General features: G+C 46.2%; 1 protein-coding gene across 6 annotated transcripts in view; it reads left to right on the forward strand.

Moving 5' to 3' along the window:
- The window catches only part of Pde8b (phosphodiesterase 8B), a 216,048-nt gene that overhangs the window by 176,407 nt on the left and 18,498 nt on the right, over positions 1-21,143 (forward strand). For all 6 annotated transcript variants that reach the window (XM_057789955.1, XM_057789956.1, XM_057789950.1 and 3 more), the window contains 4 exons: positions 11,541-11,583; positions 14,319-14,396; positions 16,928-17,004; positions 18,280-18,444. In XM_057789955.1, coding sequence (XP_057645938.1) covers positions 11,541-11,583; positions 14,319-14,396; positions 16,928-17,004; positions 18,280-18,444 — 363 coding nt within the window. The remainder of the gene's footprint in view (positions 1-11,540; positions 11,584-14,318; positions 14,397-16,927; positions 17,005-18,279; positions 18,445-21,143) is intronic.

Raw genomic sequence — 21,143 nt, forward strand, 5'->3', positions numbered from 1 at the left:
ATACCCTCTCCACTTTGGGCCCTCTAAGTCTTGAGAAGTTTCATGGCAATATGCCATTTTAGAAACTGAAGCTGTTGCTGAAGGAGACAACAGATTTCTCCGTCCACCCTTTAAAAACCACTATGTGAGGATTAGGTGCAGGCACAGTGATGTGGCCACTGACAACGCCCCTGGCTATATTTCTGGATATCTCCGCTGGCAGTTTTGTTGCGGGGTGATGAACAATCTCCTGGATTTGTACCCACTGTTCTCTCTTACCTGATCTCCTGCCTTGTCATGGGGACCAGTTTTATCCCAGGGGTGTGTCTCATGGAGACCTTTAGTAATGAAGATTCAATGCACATAGCCCTAGCAGAAAGTGTCAGGGTGGACACGTGACCCATCCAAATGATCCAAATGAATTGTTACCTGGATCGCTTGAACAAGAAGTTCTCTAATCCTTGCTTTGGGGCATGAATTCTAAATGGAATATTCTGGCCTATCTTCAGCACAGTGGTGCCTGTGTCTGTAACACTGGAAAGTTAGGATTAAAAAAACAAAAAACAACAATAAAGTCCAGCTCTACTTAAAGTCAGAATGCCACCTGACTGGGCTGGCTCCCATCCATGACCCAGTCTCTGCATCCTATTACCCAGAATTCCCAAATTCTAGTGAGGAGACTCTTGCTTGTGCTTGGGTGACGCTTGTGTTTAGCAGGGGGTAGAAATTTGGGCCACATGGATTTGATGCAACGTCTGGAAATTAGCACTGCTGCTTCATTCATGCTTTTCTTCCCCTTTGGGGAGCGCTGTCTGACCCCTCACTGCCTGCCTTTCTAGGGGAGCACTTCCAGAACAAACAGGGCAGGCCATCACCATGTCCTAGCATTTCTTGACTGTGAGTGCCGGCCCTCAGACCGACTAGGAACGGCTGCAGTATTCCAAGGAGCAAATGGCTTAGTGTGAGGTTCAGTTTCTTTTGTCTGAATTGCGGGTGCTTCCGGTTCACTTTTGGTTCCTCACCCGTTGGGAGCCACATGTTCTCTGCTATGCCCTTGGTACCTGGAGCCTGGCCTAGCACAGTGTATCATCAAAACACTTCCTGGATGAGCAGACTCACGGGGGTGACACGCCTGGTTTTGTCTTCTTGTAGACAGTAAATAGAACCTATATCTTTGCTTCATAAGCCCAGTAAGTATGTCTGAGTTAAATTAGAAGATGAGGGATAATTAGGCATGCCTTTTGATTCCGGGGGTGATTACTTACAAGATGTAAGCAGAACATCTGATGAAGGATGTTTTCCGAAGCTCGGGTCACAGAACCACAAAACTGTCTTTTGCTGCTGGCTTCTCATTACTCACTGCGGTGTGCTGGCTCTGCCTGCTCGCTGGCTCCAGAGACCTGATTTATTAAGCCCTGGTCTTGAGACTCCCTTCTAGTGTGTGTCAGTCAGAGAGGAATGAAGCCTCAGTGTCATTAGGACTAGGAAAGCATTAGATCTTTGCAATTCCCTCATTCTCCCGACAACGTCTAGCAGGCACATGGGCTTATACTTTATTTGGCAAACATCTCATTTGGCATTCTCAATTCTTTAAGAACAAAACATTAGGCAAAGAGAAATTTCTTAGTAAGTCTGTTATACATAATTTCTTGTTGCTGAGCAGTGAGGGGACCTAGTTGGAGGAATGAGAGCATTAAAGGGAAAATCTCCCAAGTGTTCTGCTGTGTGTGCACCCCTCAGGAAACCAGCTCACCAGAACTCAGCTCTGAGCTTCAGAGGAAATGAGGTCACAGGAAATGTAATAAGTCACAAAATCCAGATTTCTGAAAAACAGAATCCAGCCATGAAAGAGAAAACCAGAGAGGCTGGCATCATCCCACCCTCCAGGTCACAGGTCATCCCACCCTCCAGGTCACAGGTCATCCCACCCTCCAGGTCACAGGTCATCCCACCCTCCAGGTCACAGGTCATCCCACCCTCCAGGTCACAGGTCATCCCACCCTCCAGGTCACAGGTCATCCCACCCTCCAGGTCACAGGTCATCCCACCCTCCAGGTCACAGGTCATCCCACCCTCCAGGTCACAGGCCATCCCACCCTCCAGGTCACAGATTCTTTAGCACAGCCCCCGAAACTGCACTCTCAGCTTCACCTTGAGAAGTTTCAGCCCCACGATTGGGTCAAAAACTGTAGGGTAGGACCTCACTGTCTTGCATACCTTCCGGGCATTTCACAATCCTGTCTTATCCTACCCTCAAAAGAAGGCGATTGTTAATTTTAGATGTCAATTTGTCTACGTTAAAGAACTCCTGGATGGCTCTCTCTGGGTACGTCTGGTAGGGAGGTAGTCAGAGATGGGATCTGAGTCAGTGAACTGAGAGCGAAGGGCTAACAAGGAGGCGCTTTCCTGGGATGGAGATCTGTCTTCAGTTCCTGCACAATGGTGCAGAGGGTTCTTAGTGATTCAGACCCCAGTACCAAAATGTCAGGCCCCCTTGCCCTCTTGCTTGAGACTGCTTCCTCCAGCATTTCCTCCAACAATCTGCATAACAAATCCCTGTATCTGTCAATGTCCCCTGATGGACTGGGCACCATTGCTTACACGGTGAGGAAGCAGAGGCCTGGTGAAACTCCCAAGTTCTCAGGTTTACAGCTACAAAGGGAGGGCTCAGAACACCTGTTGCTAAAAGTTAGGCTCTGACAGAGGGGACCGTTCAGTGGAAGAGCTCTTGCCTAGCATATTTAAGTCCCTGGGCTTTGTCCCCCATACTGCAAAATGAAAAACACCCCAAACCTATTGCTTGTCTACTTCACCAGTGTGGTCTCAAACTCTGATGTGTAATGAACCACCCGGAGATGGTTATTAACACATAGAATCCCGTTCTGTAAGTCCAGAGAGAGATTATTGATAGATCTAATGAGCTCCCCGGGATTGGCAATGCTGCTGATGCTCTGGCCACACCCCGAGCATGACGTGCCCAGCGTTACCTCATGCTCCCCAGGCCTACAGACCAGCCTCAGATGAGGCTCATCGAGTCCTGACTACTCTGGGCCCACTAAATCAGTAGGCCTGACTCAGGGACTCTTGGGTAAGGACAGTGCATTACATATTTTGATTGAGCAAAATATACAAAAGTAACTACTGGGACTAGAGAAATGGCTCAGTGCCTAAGACCGCTTACTGCTCTTGCAGAAGACTGAGTTCAGTTCCTAGCATCCACAGCAGGTGGCTAACTCTACACCCTCCTTAGGACACCAAGTGCACCTGCACTCACACATGCAAGCCATCCCATACATAAAAATATATATCTATAAAAAGTATTTTACTGAGAAAAAAATGAAAGCATATCTCTAAAGGTTCCAGTCGTGTGCAGAATGTGGAGCCAGTGGCCACCAGCCTGGCAGTCAGGGACATTTGACAGAGGGACACCTGTAGCATCTGAACATAACTGTGGAATTGTAAAGGAAGCGATGCTTCAATTTTCCCGAGAAAACAACGGACAGCAGAGAAGCATGAACATATACGGGGCTGACATTTGTAACTGTCCGGAAGACAGCTTGGGATTTGTCTTTTGAATCATGTGTCAACTTAAACATTCATGTGCCCTTTCATCCATATCAACCCGCTACACGCGGCCTTGACAGGAGTAACATTTTTTTAAATGTTGTCCAGATAAAAAGGAAGAGACACTGTCACCCTGCCAATTAGGTTCACTGTTGTAACTATGGGGATGAGTCTCTCCTCCCCACTGCACACACACACACACACACACACACACACACACACCAGGATCAGCCTCAGTGCACCGAAGCTGCTGTCTGTCCTGGTGTTGGCTGTTGTCGGTGGCTGAGAACCAACTCAGAATACATGAAAGCGAATGAGCTGTGCTGTAGGAACTGGGCTCCTGGGTGCTGACGAGGTGTCTTGTTCTGTGGCTGGAGGCTGCTCCGGCAGGGGTTTTGAGACGCGTGAATCTGCAAGTGGATTTTGAAGCGACAGCAGACTGAGAAAAGATCTTTGATCTGTGCATCAGAGCCTTTTGTTTTTGGAGAAAATGCTCATCACGGTGTTTTCACTGGAGAGGGATGATCAAAGATGTCTCTACCATGCCATTTACTGTCATTTGATTCGGTGCACATGAAGAACAGTCTCCAGGGACTCAGCTCCCACCATGAGATCTCTGCACCCAGCGCTTGAGCTTGGTTAATCGGAATCCTGTCACATCAAGAAAGCCTTGAGTTTGTAGTAAATGAAGAACTGTGCGTGTTTTTAAAATGGTTTAGCAAGTCGATGCTGGGAGCTACCCTGGTTATTTAAACAAATATCTTTGTTCATCCTAACCATCTGTTTACTGCTTCCCTTCATCAAAGCCAGCATTATTTTAAGTGACTATGCTGGTTAATTTTCATCAGTGTGAGACAAGCTGGAGGCACCTGGGGAGAGGGAACCTCAAGTGAAAATTTGCCTCCGTCAAATTGGCCTGGGCACATGTCTTTGAGGTGTTTTCTTGATTAGCAACTGATGTGGGAGGGCCCAGCCTATTGTGGGCGATGCCATCTCTTGGCATGTAGTCCTGGGTTGTACAAGAAAGTAGGCTGAGAAAGCCACAGGGAACAGACCAGTAAGCAGTGTCCCTCTGTGGTCTCCACTTCAGTTCCTGCTTCCAGCTCCTGCTTGAGTTTCTGCCCTGTGGTCCCTCAGTGATAGACCATAGCCTGTGAATCAAATAAGCCCTTTCCTCCCCAGGTCTGTTTTAATCCGTGTTTTCACAGCAGCAGAGAACAAGCTAGGACAATGACCAAGGAGACTTGCCCTCACTTCCCGTTTTATTATGGATACGTGGATGGAAATATAACTATTTATTCATTTAAAAATGCCATCCATTTTACGATGACAGTTACAGTACAGTGTGCTATAGAGACACTCTCAGAGGCTCGGAGAGCCAGGGCAGGGCTGACGGTGTGCTCTGATGTTTGTTGGTCTTGTTTGCTCACCTTGATCCGATTGGGCATCATCAGAGAATAAGGATGCATTTTTTTTTTTCTGTACCATATTTACTTTTCACTTTTAAAAAAATGATATTTTACAGAAATTGCTTTATCTGTGTTTTCTCCTGTGAAACCATTTATGAATTGATATTTTTAGTGATAGAAGTATTGAGTATAATTAACAAAGACCAGCGTGGTGGTCAAATCACTGTTAACAATGGCTTCACCACAGGTGTAAGGTAAGGACCCCAGTTAACTCTAGTTTCTTATGGATTCATCTCAGATTTAGGAGCCACTATGCCCCAGATTGTGTTAGTACTGAGTACACAATAGTAATCAATTAGATATGACCTCTAGCCCAGCTGCAAGGGGCTGGTTAGTCACAGAGATGCAAGGTTACAGACTGTGTTGAGTCACTAAGAATCCACTGAAAGCAAGTGACTGAAGCCCTTGACCCCGTGAGAGACTGAGGTGAGAAAGGAGTATTTGAAAACCTTCCCAGTAGGAGCCACGTGAGAGCAAGACCTGAAGGACAGGGTGGGGAGGAAGAGAGCAGAGACCTGGCCCGTACAAACCAGGGACAGCAAAAGCATCAGAGAATCAGAAGATGGAGAAGTGGCCGGGATAGCCTGCCGCTGGGAGCTCAGGGTAGTGTGCCTGTGCTCAGGAGTGCCGCTGGGGAGCCAGCCAGAGCCAGACCCCGTGGCAGAATCTCCCTGCCTGGTTATATATGCATTGGTGAGGCCAATGTGAAGTGGATGTTTTTATTTTATTTTGTGTTGTTGTTGTTGTTGTTTTGAGACAGGGTCTCTCTACACAGCCCTGGTTGTTCTGGAATTCATGATGATGAACGGGCTGGCCTCAAACTCACAGAGATCAACCTGCCTCTGTTTCCAGAGTGCTGGGATTAAAGGTGTGTGCACTAGACAACACTTTCTTAGGGAAAGTTTATATATTAAAAAAAAAAATTGTGATAACGTTTAGAATTTTTAGAGTTTACTTTTTAATGAAACAGTTGGAAGACATATAAGTGAGTAGCCATTTACTCACTCCCTCAGTCCCACAGCTAGCATGGGACTCCACGTGATTCTCATTGTGGTCCTGAAGCCGTCCTTCACTGTCTCCTCCCAGCTTTTTTTTTAATTGCTTGACAACTACTAAGTATCGGGCACACACACCATTGTAGCTCACTGCTTGTCCTATCAGCATACACATTAACTAGAGTTTAGTTTTGTTCTTGTTTTTAAGGAAGATAATGTGCAGATCTTATAGTTTCTCTTGAGATTGAACTTACCTCTAATGCCCACATCTTCAAAAACAAAACAACCATATTTGACCCTCTCAGAAGTTCTTTGAGACCCTCCATAACAGCCCCCACCTGCACCCTTCCCTGCTCCAACAAGGCCCTCTTCTACAATATTCTACAACACGAATGGGCGTTCTCCAGCTTCGTCCAGTGTTTGCTCTGCCGTCTGGCTTCTTTTGCTCACTAGGTTTCTGAGATTCGTCTGGGCTGTATGTATCAGTATCATCTTCCTGAATATTTTGTTGTTTGTTTTTTCATCTGTTATCCTGTTAATGGATCCCTGGGCTGTTTCCAGGCTTGGGCTTCGTTGAGTAGCCTTGAATGAGTTACTTTTGTGACGAAACAGCTTTGTTTCCCTGGGGTAATATTTTGTCATGGAGATGTTCATCTATATTGGTACAGAAGCGCCAGGCTGGGTCTTGAAGGGGGCTGTATAATTCTATCCTCCTTCCAACATGGGAGTATTCTAGGTTTATATCCTTGACGGTTTCTTCTTCGCCATTCTGGTGGGGAAAGAAAGAATAAGTTCTTTCTTTAGATGTAGAAAATCATTTATTCAAGGACTTGATGAAGATTCATAAAGTCAATGGAAATCCCTGAAAAAAATATTAAATTCAATATCATTGGAACTTACCCATCTTCATGACATCTGGGATTTTTGTCCCTTGTAGGATAATCTAAGAGTGTCACAAGCCCTTTCCACTCACAACTTCTTTTTATCCAAGATAGACCCAGAAAATAGGTGTATAAGTCAAACTCTTACCCATAATAAGTCATACAGAGAAGTTAGTATTTGCATACTGTTAAAATGTATTAAACAACAACAAATTTGCATACTAATTGGGTTTACTTTTACATAAAGGACTCAGTGTTGGCTGAGTATTTGATATGCAGAACACATCACTTTCTGTGTTTTCCAGGGTTGATCAATGTTTTTATTTTATGACTATCAATGTTGAGAATACCAATTCACAAAAATACATACTACAAAATGGTAGAGGTAAGTTTGAGACCATTTCAGAAGTTTTCGGATATCCCGTCCTAATTCAAACCAGAATTCATGAAGATTTGCTAAGACTTGAGTATGTTACTCTAACCTCAGGGAGAACTGGTCTGCTATTAATTGAGAACATCTTGAACTAGAAAGAGTAAGAAGAGAAAGGCCCATGCCATCCTGATCTCAGCTGATTTTGCTACAAGACAATAAAATCATTGACGTTTTACTCACTTCAGGATGTTTGAATTCTGAGGAATAATGGTAGGAAAATAGTAAATCTTTTTTTCTATAATTAATGTTTTCATCAGAGCAGGAAAAAAAAAACAATCCAGCTGGACAGTGGTGGCGCACGCCTTTAATCCCAGCACTTGGGAGGCAGAGGTAGGCGGATCTCTGTGAGTTCGAGGCCAGCCTGGTCTACAAGAGCTAGTTCCAGGACAGGAACCAAAAGCTACGGAGAAACCCTGTCTCAAAAAAACAAAAAAAAAAAAACAAAACAAAAAAAAAAAAAAAAACAAAAAACAATCCATAGTATACACCAGCCTGGAATCTGAGCTGAGGTGTGGCATGCGGCTTTGTTGGCACCACCTGGATGGCAGTATGAGCCACACAAACTGCACAAGTTGGTGTTCTGACCCTAGGTGTCAGTGAAATCACATGATGCAGTACAAGTGAGTACTGCTGGGAACACCTGGATTTATTATGTGCTGACTTTGAATTAATTTTGTGCATTCAGAAAGCTTTTATTATTATCAAACGTTTTAATGTTCCCCACATTCCCATGACCCATATGCTCATATGCAATTGTGACCCACAGTTTAAAATGTGTGGGTCTAAGTGAACCTAAATGGCTTTCACACCACAATAAATTGAGAGTATAAATTGTAAAGGAATATTCTTTCAGAAACAAATGACCCTGAAATCACACACACACACACACACACACACACACACACACAGAGGCAGAGAGAGACAGAAGAAGAGAGAGAGAGAGAGAGAGAGAGAGAGAGAGAGAGAGAGAGAGAGAGAGAGAGAGTGTGTTTTTTAGAGTTAAGCATAATTAGAGGCGGCAGGTGTGGGGAGTGTAGCTCCAGGACAGAGAGCTTGCCCTTCATGCCCAAGAACCTGAAATTATCCTAGGATCATGAGAAATGGAAGAACTAGCCAGAAAGGCAGGGTAGATCAAGTGAAGTTGAATATAATCAGGCATTAGTAAATAAAGGGTTTAAGCACAGGGGAGCAAATTTTGTGGAAACCTATGATATTTTAATTAAAGGTTTAAAGTTATAATTGCACCTTTATAAGCACACACACACATGCACATGTGTGCACACACACACAGCCTCAAAGACTTGCTGGGAAATCACAGCTCCGAGCTCTGCCAGATTCGCAGACCAAGGACAGTAGACGGCACTGCAGAAACCATTGCTTTCGAAGCCTGTGGCTGCAGCAGAAGCGCCTGTTGTCACCATCCCCAGCCATTCCTGCACAGGAACACACTACATTTCAAGCTGGAGATCCTGTGTGCCCTAGAGAAAGTTACAACTCTGAGGATGGGAATCCCACACATGGCAAAGTTCATACCTTCCCAGAATTCTGGGGAAAGGCTGTTTGTGCCATGAGGTAGTTCCAGGCTGTAAGATGACAAGCCAGGCTCAGGACAACACTTTTGAGACCTGTGACTGAAGAGCTATGTAATGAAGGCAATTGGCTATCAAACTAGAGAAACCATGATTAACAGTTTTGTGCACTGCATGTGTGGCGACCAAACTTTAAACCTCAGTTTCCCTGCCCTGAACGTCCAAGGGAACGGTTGCTTCTCCTCTGGACTGTAATGATGCAACTGTTAGCAGAAAGCTGCCTGCCCTGGCTAACATGAGAAATGGCTGTTGTCATGGGACGGAGTTCATTCCCCTCCCCTGCCCTTAGGTCCTCAAGCCTCTGGACCTCTCTCCTGGACCCATCAAAGACTAAGGAGCTACTCTTCCTTGCTTGCATTCTCTATAAGTTCCACTAAGGACTGTGAAGGAAATTACTTTGGAATAATTCCTGCTGAGTTAGAAACATTGATTCTTGTTCTGCGTGGGGATTTTGTCATTCATGAGAATCCTGTAAAATGAGGGTACTCAGACGAGGCATGTAGCTAGACCATCAGTCAGAGCCCCAGCTTGCTGGGACGTGACAGGAGGAGAGCCCAGCTGTCCTCTGTGGAAAGGATTGTGAAGTGGGGTCCACACACAGCACCCTGGTGTGGAGGCTGACCCAGCCTGGAAGACTGTGGTTGTGAAGATGGAGGACCTGTGGCCTCTGCTGCTGACAGTGGGCACAGAACCCCCCAGGGGCCAGTGTGCTTATGTGGAAGCAGCAAGTTCAGCTCAAAGCACCAAGTATAATGCTGTCTATAGAAAAAGATGGGCCAGCACCTTCCCGGCCAATGGAATTGTGCCTGTGCTCTCTCCCCTCCCTGGTCCACACCATCCCACCCCTGTCAGTGGCTGGGACACATTTTTAATCCTAAACCAAGACCGAGCTGGCTCCACTCCAGACAGAACACAAGGCCCACAGTGTAGATCATGGGAGCCATACTGATGGCTTGTGAGCCTATGAGAAATGAGAAAAGGGAGCTTGGGGGGTTTATTACTCTTTTTGTCTTTCATAATATGGGAAGCCATGGGTTTTGCTCCTGGAGGCATATGTATTTTGGTTAAAGACAAAAGCTTTTAAGCGAGAGCTGATTAAGGAGAAAGAATGAAGCAGGGATTTTATTCATATGGAACATATGAAAATATGTGTTGAGCTTGGTGGCTTTGTAGAACATGGTCTTTATTCCTGGAGGAAAAGATGAAATGATGGTTCATGGGAGAAATAATAAAAGGTACCATAATTATGGGGTGAGAGCCAATAGCCATGACTAAATGACCAAGCTATCACAGGCGAGTCATAGATTCTGTATTGACGTTTTGTGGGGATGTATAATGGACCAAGCAGAAGGGTTTTGCACAAAGCCTCATTTTAACACCTGTTTTGCCTGGCTATTTTCGTGTGTTTGTGTACATGTTCATGTGGGTATGTGCACATGTGCATACAGACTCAAACATGGGTGCCTGTGGAGGCCAGAAGTTGTTTTGAGTGTCTTCCTAGGTCACTCTCTACCTTATTTTTTGCAACAGGGTGTCTTGCTGAGTCTGGAAAACATGGATTCAGCTAGGCTGGCTAGCCGATGGGCTACAGGAATCTGCCTCTCTCTGCTCCCCAGTACTGGAATTTCAGATTTACATCATCACACCTTGACTTTTATATGGATCCTAGATATCTGAACTCAGGGCTTCTGTTGCAAGCACTTTAACAACTGAACCAACTCCCCACCCCCTCCCTGGCTTTTCGTCAATGGTTCAATGAAGTCTGGGACATTTTAGCTGTGTCTGACATAAGGGAGCTTTCCAGCCAGTACAGTGGATGCTAAGTCAAGCTAGGCTTCCTTGGCTGACAGTCCCCCACATTTGCCTGTCTTGTTAAAACTTAACCTTGCCTCTTCATTGAGTGCTGCACAGGTTGACTGGCCTGAGCCCTGGATGGAAGCAGATGGAATCAGTGGGACTCTGAGTGCGAATGACAATGTGCCCACCAGCAGTGCCCTAGTCGATTGCAAATGAAAGAGATGCAGAGCCCACAAAAGGCATGCGTAGTCTTTCTAGTGTTGATGACTTCATTGGGTCATTTGAGTGATGTCTATTGAACATTTGCACCAAATCATTAGCATGAGACAAACCCGATAATGGGAAAGAACGAGGTGCAAAATGGCAGCTAAAGTTCAGCTCCATCAATTGACCGTGCCAGCAACTGAGGAACATTTAAGGAACGGTTCTAAAAACAGAAATTTTAGATTTAACCCCGACTTTGTATTTCAGAAAGCAAATATGACCTGTCTAAAACTAACAGGTTGCATATTGGCCTATTAAAATCTGACTTGAGTCCTGGCCTTTGTCATTCTGTATTTCTGCAGACTGTGTCACGATGAGTTAGCCTAGCAGATTTAGGTCTGCCTGGAGAGTCCCTCTTTGGTTCCTTTCCTGCTCTTAGACTCCTGATGAGTGTCTGAAAGTAATGGAATATTTGTAGTCTTACACTCGGTGTGTGTCTCTCATCTCTTCATGCAATCTGTGTAACACCTTGCTTTCTGGGCGTGGTCAGAGCCTTGTAACTAAGTTGCAGAGTTCGACAAATGACATAAAATCTCTCCCTCTTTCACCAAACTTCGGAACGACTCTAGATTCACAGGATTCATCGTGATTCCGGGGATAACTCTCAAACAGGTAAGAGCTCTGACTTCTTCTCAGCTGAGGGATTCCTTGACGACCCAGTTTCTCATTGCTGCTCGGGAGGGGTTCAAGATGACATTTGTCATCCTCAAATGGGGGTTGCTGAAATATAAGTGCTGGCATTGGAGGGTTGGGGAGCCTGAGGAGCAGCAGGAATCCTTTACACACCTCAGGTCTCTTAGTCTTAGGCAGCCCTTCCTCCTAGGCTCCTCCCTTTCTTGGTTTTCTTTTATTGGCTAGAGACCAAGTAGAGCAGAAGAACTGAGCCTAGAGTGGTCTGGGGAAAGGCAGTAGTTGTTAATACTTGCTTTTTTTTTTTTTTTTTTTTTTTTTTTGGTTTGTCAAGACAGGGTTTCTCTGTGGCTTTGGAGCCTATCCTGGAACTAGCTCTTGTAGACCAGGCTGGTCTCAAACTCACAGAGATCCGCCTGCCTCTGCTTCCTGAGTGCTGGGATTAAAGGCATGCTCTACCATCACCCGGCTTTAATATCTGCTTTTACAAATGGAAATGTAGCCGGGCGATGGCCCAGGAGACTAAGCACTGGGCTCCGATTTTGGCTCCCTACTTATATCTTAGACCTGGAACAGCACTCAGATCTTTGGCTTCCGTATCTGCAAAGTGAAGGGAGACTTGGTGGACATTGACTTGGTGGAAGGCTTAGAATTATTTGTCACTGGAGAGGGGAAAAGTTAATTAGTAAAGCCTTGTGACTCTTCTCATATAAGGATGGCTGCCAACCATTCTCTTCTGTATGGGCGCCTGATTAGACCCCGGATTGGCTATGCGGTCCTTCTCCTTGATTCCAGAATGATTACAGTTAGCCTACACGGAAAGAGTTCATTCGCTCTTTCTGGCCTTCAGAATTTCATTTGCAAAGTGAATTAACAACGCCTTTCTCATTGTTATGATGACTGAAGAGGAGGCACTTAGCTGTCGGCCATCATTCTTCTCCTTTGGAATGTTTCCCCCTGTCCCTTACAGTGCCCAGCATGGCCTTTCATGTAACAGACACTCAGCCAATGGTCACAGTTCCTCCATCAGTTAAATGTCTCTCTCCGGGAAAGCATTGCTTCTCGGTCCTTTGTCCCCGGACTTCCTTCCTGGTCTTTCCAGCTTCAGTTCCTCATTGGTATAATGGGAATAGGACTCTGCAGCTTTCAGGAGGGATGCAATTGTCAAATGAGATCATTGTTAGATCTAAAGTACAGAGCCCAATGTCTGATGCACAGTAGGTTCTCAGTAAGTAACCATTTTTATGGGAGGCAGAGTCCCTTTGTCACCGAGTTCTTTTCTATGATTGAAAATTTTAATTCATCCTTCAGACATCTGTTAGGAATGAATAATGGCCTGGGCAGTGGTAATGCACACCTTTAATCCCTGCACTTAGAAGACAGAAACAGGTGGATCTCTGTGTGTTTGAGGCCAGCCTGGTTTACTGAGCAAGTACCAGGACAGCCAGGGCTACACAGAGGAAAAAAAGAATGACCAATGCATTCTCTAATTTAAATGACCCTCACTGAAGAATAACTTCTTTAGACATATAACCAGTTCTGTTGCTATAAGAGTCTTACAATTCTAAGAGACAAGGTCAGTAAGAATAATATCCAATTTGAATCATTTTTGTGTGTTGTACAAATGAACCAATGTAATTGCCAGAAGGCACACACTGTAGGTTTACTGTGTGGCAGGCTCCGTTCTAAGGGCCACCCAAGGATTATTCCAGGTACTGACCACAATGAGGAACTGAATGAGCCTCTGAATGAGGAACTGTAATTATCCCCTTTGCAGACACTGAGAAACAGAAAAATTAAGTAACGTCTCCAAGGCTACATAGTGACTCTTCGGCAAATTAAGCCAGAACCTGGACAATTTGGCTCTAGAGTTGCTTTCTTCGGTGTTAGCCTATCTCATCCTTTTTAGTGCCCTTGACAATTCTTATGGAAGCAAGCTTTCTTGTATCATGGTTCTCCTGCTTAAATCTACTGGTTTAATGACCTCTCCTGTTAGCGCTTGGGTTGCCTACGCTTCAAAGTGGTGCTGGCTTGCCATTACATTTCTCTTCTCATTCGGGAGTTACTCGCAGGAAGCCAGTGTGCCCACAGCACTGAGGCCAATGCTATCACCTAGGCATTTTAACAGCCTGGTACTCATTGATCATGTCATTTTGACATCAGCATCCCAGAACATTTCAGTGTTGAGTTTCCCTTCCTATGGTCGGCAGGACAAGGTCACTTGAGGAAGTCCACTCTTAGAGAAGCTAGATGAACACCTAAATGTTCGATTTTTCAGAAGTGTCCCAAACTTGTCCTAACTAGCTTCTCAATTCAAATATCTGTGGATTTCACTAGGATTTTATTTCTCTAGATATTCCACTAAGAACTTCCCTGCCCAGGTGAGAGTAGCCCTTTAGTCAAGATGAACCCCCAAAACATTTCCTTTAAGTTTTATTTTCAGGATGACATTTTGGTTATGGAACTAAGTAAGTCTTAGTAAGCATGGCTTCCCCCAAAGTAACGTAGTCCCAGAAGAAAAAGAATTTTTTTTTACTAGAATGACTGATCCTTTTGTGTTGATTTGAAGAGAAAATAGTTTCTTGATTCTTGACTTTACTTTCTAGAGCTTAAAACGTACGTACACTCATTTTCTTTGGCAAATAAGGGAAAGGCGTAAGTTCACACTCTAATGCACTGAAAGCTAACCTCCTCTGTCTCTCACCTGAACTCCCTAGAGCCTCATTCATTCAGACACAAGAGCAGGAGGAAAGAGTCCATTGATGTGAAATCAATATCTTCCCGAGGCAGTGATGGTAAGAAGTTTTTCAGATTTCCTTGACCTTTTGATTGTGTAGAAAATGACAGGAGGCATGTGCAAACATTTCAACGGCGTAGAAACTCCAAGGAGACAAGATTTCGACTGGAGTAGACTTTTCTTCCGATAAACTGAGAACATTTTAGGGTTTAAGTAAATAAATTCCCTTGGCCTTCTATAGTCTTTTTCTTCTCCCTGAAGGGACCATGGGCTGATTCTTTCACGGCCCAAAGTGTGTCAGACCACAAACTACACACAGCAGTGCAGTTTCAGTTGCTAGGTAAGGTCATCCTTTGGTGCTGGTGGCAAGAGTTAGGCAGTGTCCTGGTTTCTTAGTCTCAACATCCTGGTTTCCTAGTCTCAACACACACCCGTTAATGAAAGGCCGGAAACTTAATTAATTAATTAATTAATTAATGAAAGTCAGGATTTCATGAAACACTCTGAGTTTAACAAATCAAACCCAAGTAACCGACTGGATCTGTGGGGGTGGGAAGGTCAGAATCAACATGTAAAGCCATTCCCGGGAGTCCTGAGACCAGGAGACACAGAAGTACCAGGGTCTGCAGGGTCTCAAGTGGACCTGAGGGGAAGAGGATGCCTGGGAAGCTGCAAAGGAGGTCAAGGCCAGGCCAGGAGCAGGGGCTGGAGTAGGGGCTGAGGTTGGGGCAAGAGCAGAAGCTGGGACTGAGGCAGAGGCAAGGGCTGAGGCAGGGGCTGAGGCAAGGGCAGGAACTGGGGCAGGGGCTGGGGCAGGAGCTGGAACAGGTACTGGGGCTAGGGCAGGAGCTGGAGCAAGAGCTGGGGCTGGGGAAGGGACTAGGGCAGGAGCTGGGGTTGAGGCAGGAGCTGGGGCGTGGTCAGGAGCAGGGTCATGAGGCGGGGTGTGTGGCAGACACAGCAGTTGGGGAAAGGCCAGGAGCTAGGGCAGGAGTTTGGGCAGGGGCTGTGGCAGGGATGTGGCTGGGGCAGGACTGAGACTGGAGCTAATGCTGTGTCTGGGGCAAGGGCCATGGTTGTGTTAGGATCAGGGACTTCTGGGGCTTCAGTTTCTGTGTTGAAGAGAAGCGTTGCCGAGAGTCATGCACACAGGAGTGCTTGTGTGAGGATAAAGACCAGAGGGTCTGAGTGCAAATCTGCAGGGGCACCCTGTGAGAAACAGGGATGTGGAAGATGTGGAAGAACAGAGAAAACGTGGGAGTGATATCCCAGGAGCCGAGAAGGAAAGAATGAGTAGAAGAGAGCTGCAGGATTTGCCCTTCGTGTGTGTTTCTGCGTGTGTGTGTGTGTGTGTGTGTGTGCGTGTGTGTGTAACCAGGATCTCACACACATTAGGCAAGCTCTGCGCCACTGAACCACATTAGGTTGTTTTTTTTTGTTGTTGTTTTCAATTTGGCCACTGGAAAAGCAGTTCTAATGGCCTGAGAAGGAATAGTTAGCACCTGTGGTGGAGGTGGGGGACTATGGTTTAAAAGATACATAGAAAGATCAAGGGAAGGAAGGGAAGACGTCCCAGCCCTTTGGGTGCCAATGGAAGGACTGAGGCCAGAGAAGTGACTGAACTAGAAAAGATGAAGACCTTAGGGACAAGATAGAAAATCTGCAGAGAGGGACAGACTGACGCGTGGCGTGCAAGTGACAGAATCTGCAGAACAGGAAAGATTGGCTCATGGCATGCAAGTGACAGAATCTGCAGTACAGGATGGAATCATGAGATAGGCTGAGAGCTTATTGGAGGGGACAATGGCTGAGGGCATCTGAACCAGGCTGGGTCCTAGAGCAGCTATGTGGTCCCACACAGGCAAGGTAGGAATTGGGAAATACAGCAGAGGCCGGCAATGGCTGAATCCCGGGTTCTGGAGCCCTGCTGAGGGTTACTCTATCAGGTTCTCGCATCTCTGGAACAGGTCTGACCTCTAGGGTGCCCTGCAGGGAAGGTTAAAGGAGTGATGAAGATGGGGCTTTAAAGGAAGGCTTCTCCCATCTGAATCTTACAGCACACGTTTAAGAACCTCCTACTCGAAAAAAAAAAGTCGTTTTAAAATGAGTTTGTCCCAGTTAGCGTCAGAACCATTAGGCTCAGAGCATCATGAACCTAATGGCTGAGGAAGAAACATGACTGGCCAGGTCATACTGAATTTCCTGGCACGGGGGCAGGTCCACAGTCAGGTGTACCTTGGAAGGAAAGGACCCTACTCTGAAAGAGGCCTTAGTGACTAGTGGGAAAGGAAGTCCTGTGACATCATTGGGTTATGGAGATGGGGCGTCTGTGTATAGCAGCCTTCTCAGTATTCCCCTGGGGAGTGCAACGTGCCAAGCCCTCTGCCGCCAGCCTTTCAGGCAGAACACCTTCTACACTTGTGGGGCTGAGTGGTCAGCCCTGTAGGGACAAGGGATAGTCAAACTCACTAAATCGCGGTGGGAGGAAGTCCTAGAAGAACAAAACTTCATCCAAAGGTGACCTCTCAGCTGCATTTAGCCTAAACTACACCACTAACTCCATATAAAACTGCCCTGCCTTCTCTCCAGCTCCAAGCCTACAGAATCGCCGCTACCCCTCCATGGCGAGGATTCACTCCATGACCATAGAGGCCCCCATCACAAAGGTAAGTGACAGCTGCCACCTCCAGTGCTCAGTCAGTGCTCAGACCTGGGCTGTGCTCTAGAGCTATAGTCTCCTGATAGCAGAGCCTATGACCTGTGGGAAAGCCAGGTATTAACCAAACACACAGTAAGCGTGGTTACACAATGTAATCCGTGCTGTAAGGGCTCTGTGAGAGATGTCAGAGTGAGTCTAGGCTGAGGGAAGTCATGTGTGAAGCAAAACTTAGGCCTGCGAGTCACATTGGTCAGAGGGAGACTCTTGGGGCAGGAACAGAAAGGACCGGCATGGAGATGGTCCATCACTTAAAGTGCACAGAGAAGGTGCACAGAGAAGTTCTGCCAGAACTGAGCAGAAGCCAGGGAGGCTGGGGTGTGGCCAGCAGAGGTGAGACAATTATGACAGGGCTTTGGTGGCTCTGTTCATTGTGGTCACTTGAATCAAAAATAGATGGTTTGTCTTTTATGTGTAGTAAAAACCTTAGAAGGGATTTCAATGGATGTAGCATGCTCAGGTCCACATGTCCCTGTGAAGAGTTCAGCCACCACACTAAGAATGGGTAAGGTATAGCAAGAATACAAGAGAAGAGGCCATTTGGGCCTTCTCTGGGATTCCAGGAAAGAGATGGTAGTGATAGTTTAGCTAGCATCGAGGGAGTAGAGTTGGGGAGAAAGAAACAGATCAGAAAATGTCTAGGAGGAGAATCATTTGAACTTGGTGAACTGAGGAATGGGGGAGACGTGTCAGACAGAGCAGGCCTTGGGCAGGAGAGCACTTGCCTTCAGGTCGGGAGAACAGCTGGTCTCTCACAGTGTTACCATTTGCTTGGTTTGTGGGAAGGGGCTAAGGCTGGGCTCTGATTTTAGCCACAGGAGGTATTGTAGTAGGTGAGTCTGGAAGGCTTTTGAGGCTCTTTCAGTCTGGGTGGGGCCTAGAAGGTAAATGTGAAAATCTCCTTATGGATTGTGTTCCCTGAGTCATGGAAGTGGAAGATCGTTTCTGGAATGGCCATACAGTAGAGAACCAGACCTATGTCTTAGGAACTCCAACCCATAGAAGAGAGCTAGGGAAGGTTGTCAGCAAGGGATCCTGGGAAGCAGGGTCCTGAGTTGGGATGCCATGGGGCAGTGTAGGCTGCAGAGTGCACTTCATAGGGAGGGGCGGAGTGGGCCTGCCCTCTGAGCTAGGCGTATGATCACTGACTTCTGAATACGTCTGACTTACGAGAATTAGTATGTTAATATCCTCACGTTTATTCTTTCTCTTTTTGCCTTCTTAGGTTATAAATATAATCAATGCAGCTCAAGAAAACAGCCCGGTTACAGTAGCAGAAGCCTTGGATAGAGTTCTAGAAATTTTACGGACCACAGAACTGTACTCCCCTCAGCTGGGAACCAAAGATGAAGACCCTCACACCAGTGATCTTGTCGGAGGCCTGATGACTGTAAGTGCTAAGGAAAACCCAAAAATGCAGTGTTGGTCAAATACCCACAGGGCACTGTGGCCTCAGGGAGCAGAAGCACCTCATGCAGAGGTGAGGCAGCTTGTTAATTTCTTTACAGTCATAGCCAAGATGCTTGTCTGTCTACCAGATGACTAACCACAGCCATGGAAAGAAACTTGAGAAATCCTGTTAGAGTAGAAAACAGGCAGGTGACTGAGAGAGAGGCTATCTGGCTCCTGCTTCTTGTTCTTCTCTGTCTGAATTAGAGGACTGTGGTTGAAGGTTAGACCTGCATTTCCTTGGGCATCAGACTGTATCTATACACTTATCCCTCTCACATCCGTGGGTTCTGTATCTTGTGAATTCAACCAACCCAACTGGAGAGGGAGAAGAACACAAACATGAGTGAGAGATCCAAGAGGTAGACATGGCACACACATACACACACACATACACACACACACACAAACACACACACACACACACACCTGTTATCCCAGCAACCCAAGAAACCAAGGCAGGATTGCAGATTTGAAGCCAGCCTGAAATACACAGTAAGACTGTGGAAGGGAGGGAGGGAGGAAGGGAGGGAGGAAGGGAGGGAGGGAGGGAGGAAGGGAGGCAGAGAGAGAGAGAAAGGAAGGAAGGAAGGAAGGACTGTGGAAGGAGGAAGGGAGGGGTACATTTGTATGGAACACATACATACATTTGCCCTGTTGATAGTATAAACAAGATTTTACACAGGACATTGTACATTTATTGTATACAGTTCTGGGTCTATCTTATAGAAGATACTTACGCTCCCCTGGGTTTATCAAGGCAGGCATGGTTCTGTAGATCAGGCCCTGTGAGGACTCCAAGGAATGACTGTTTAATGAAAGAGCTTGTATCTTTCCAGTGTTTCCAGTCACAGAGTCCTGTCTTTCGAGACGCTACAGCCAAGTTCCATTTCATTTTTGTGTTGACTTTTCAAGAGAGGGTCTCTCTGTGTAGCATCCCTGGCTGTCTTGGAACTTGCTCTGTAGACCAGGCTGGCCTTGAACTCACAGAGATCTGGAATTAAAGGCATGCCAGCCCTGCCTGGCTCAAATTCCATTTCTAATCCTACAAAATCAGAATAGAGCTCTCTGAGCTCAAAGCAGGGAGGTGGGAAGACCGTGCCTGCCAGTAATGTGAGACGTACGAGCTGTGGACCCACTGGCTAAGGTCTACCTCGTCTCAATGTTGTGCTCTTTCTGACTTTTAACATCACCTGTCCACCACTGAAGGAGAAAAGCCACCATGCTCCTTTCTCAGAAGCTGAGGGGAGGACTCTCTAGGAAAGAAATATGACCCTGAGTTATCCTGGGTTCTGCTGATTCATTTTTCTAGCTAGCCTTGAAAAACTGGGTTGCCAGCTGCCCAGCCCATCCTCACCCATTCTTTGAGCAGTCCTCTGTTCTTCCTGGTCCCCAGGCTGGTACTGGCTGACCCGTTCCAATGCAGCATTAGTTTCAGTCATGATAAGGGACAGTCCCTTTGGGGCTACAACCAAAGGACTGTGCGTCCGAGAACAAGCTGCCCCCATCCTGCCTCTTTGTGTCATTTTGTGCTTTCTATCCAGATAATGCTGAAAGGAGCCAGTGTGAGACTCCACCTCATTTGCATGAGACTTAGGGAAGTGGAGAAAAACAAAAAATGCACATTTGCTGCAGAGGCGGAACAATTGTGGCTGAGGTTTTTTTATCTGCTCATCTGTTGCTGAATATTAAGATTTCTGCACCACGATCCAAAGTGTGACTTCAAGGGAATCCTGCATTAATTAATACTACTTTAAACTTTAGCACTTATTTTCTAGGGATAGCAAGCAATTCCAAAGAACTTTTGCAGGAAGATCTAAATAACGAGGGACTCAGGCACAGAAAGATTCAAGAGCATCCAGGGACTGGTTCAGCCTCAAGTGCCAGCAAATGTCAGGGCACGGAAATTCTATCTGTTGTTACTCTCATAGTCATGTTATGGTCATGACCAGAATAAAAGCAGCTTAAAAGGAATTATTTCTGCCTTCAGCTTCACAAGTGTCAGTCCACCATGGTGTGCAGGAAGCAGAGTGAGCCGTGATGGGGGCCAGGGTAAGACAGAGTCCCTGGGGACCTAGTGACTTGCCTCCTCCTCCCTACAGCCAGCCCCACTTTGCACAATTCTGCCATCTCACAACAGTTTCTATCATTCCCATTCAGATTTCGAATCTGTCAGTGGACTGAACCACCTCTCAGGCCAGAGCCCTCGACTCTGCTTAGCTCCAGGAAGCCCTCAAAGCCACATACACAGCTGTGTTTTACTAATAGCCCATAGCTCTCGATCCCCTCAAGTTGATGGTCAAGATCACCCATCCCACTCTTCAAAACCTCAGCTCCAGAAACACATCTCTCAAGGACTAGCACAATGCCCATGCTCTGCAGCAAAAAATGTATGTAGAAAAAAAAAGGCCCAGTGTTTAAAAAGACTTTCCAAGGCTTCCCCTCAAACATGGCTCTTGGTCTTTTCACGATATATACCTGAAGACATAAAATGTCTCGATGCAGACTAAGGGACTTTAGACATGTCAAAATCACACATATCCAAAACAAGATCACGTCTGCAACTCTGTTTGTAAGGCTTCACAATGCCAGGAGAGAACGTGGCCATGAGAACTGAGCCAACGCACAGCTCAGATGTGA

Source organism: Chionomys nivalis, chromosome 15 (assembly GCF_950005125.1).
Source record: "Chionomys nivalis chromosome 15, mChiNiv1.1, whole genome shotgun sequence".
In the NCBI taxonomy this organism is placed as follows: domain Eukaryota; kingdom Metazoa; phylum Chordata; class Mammalia; order Rodentia; family Cricetidae; genus Chionomys; species Chionomys nivalis.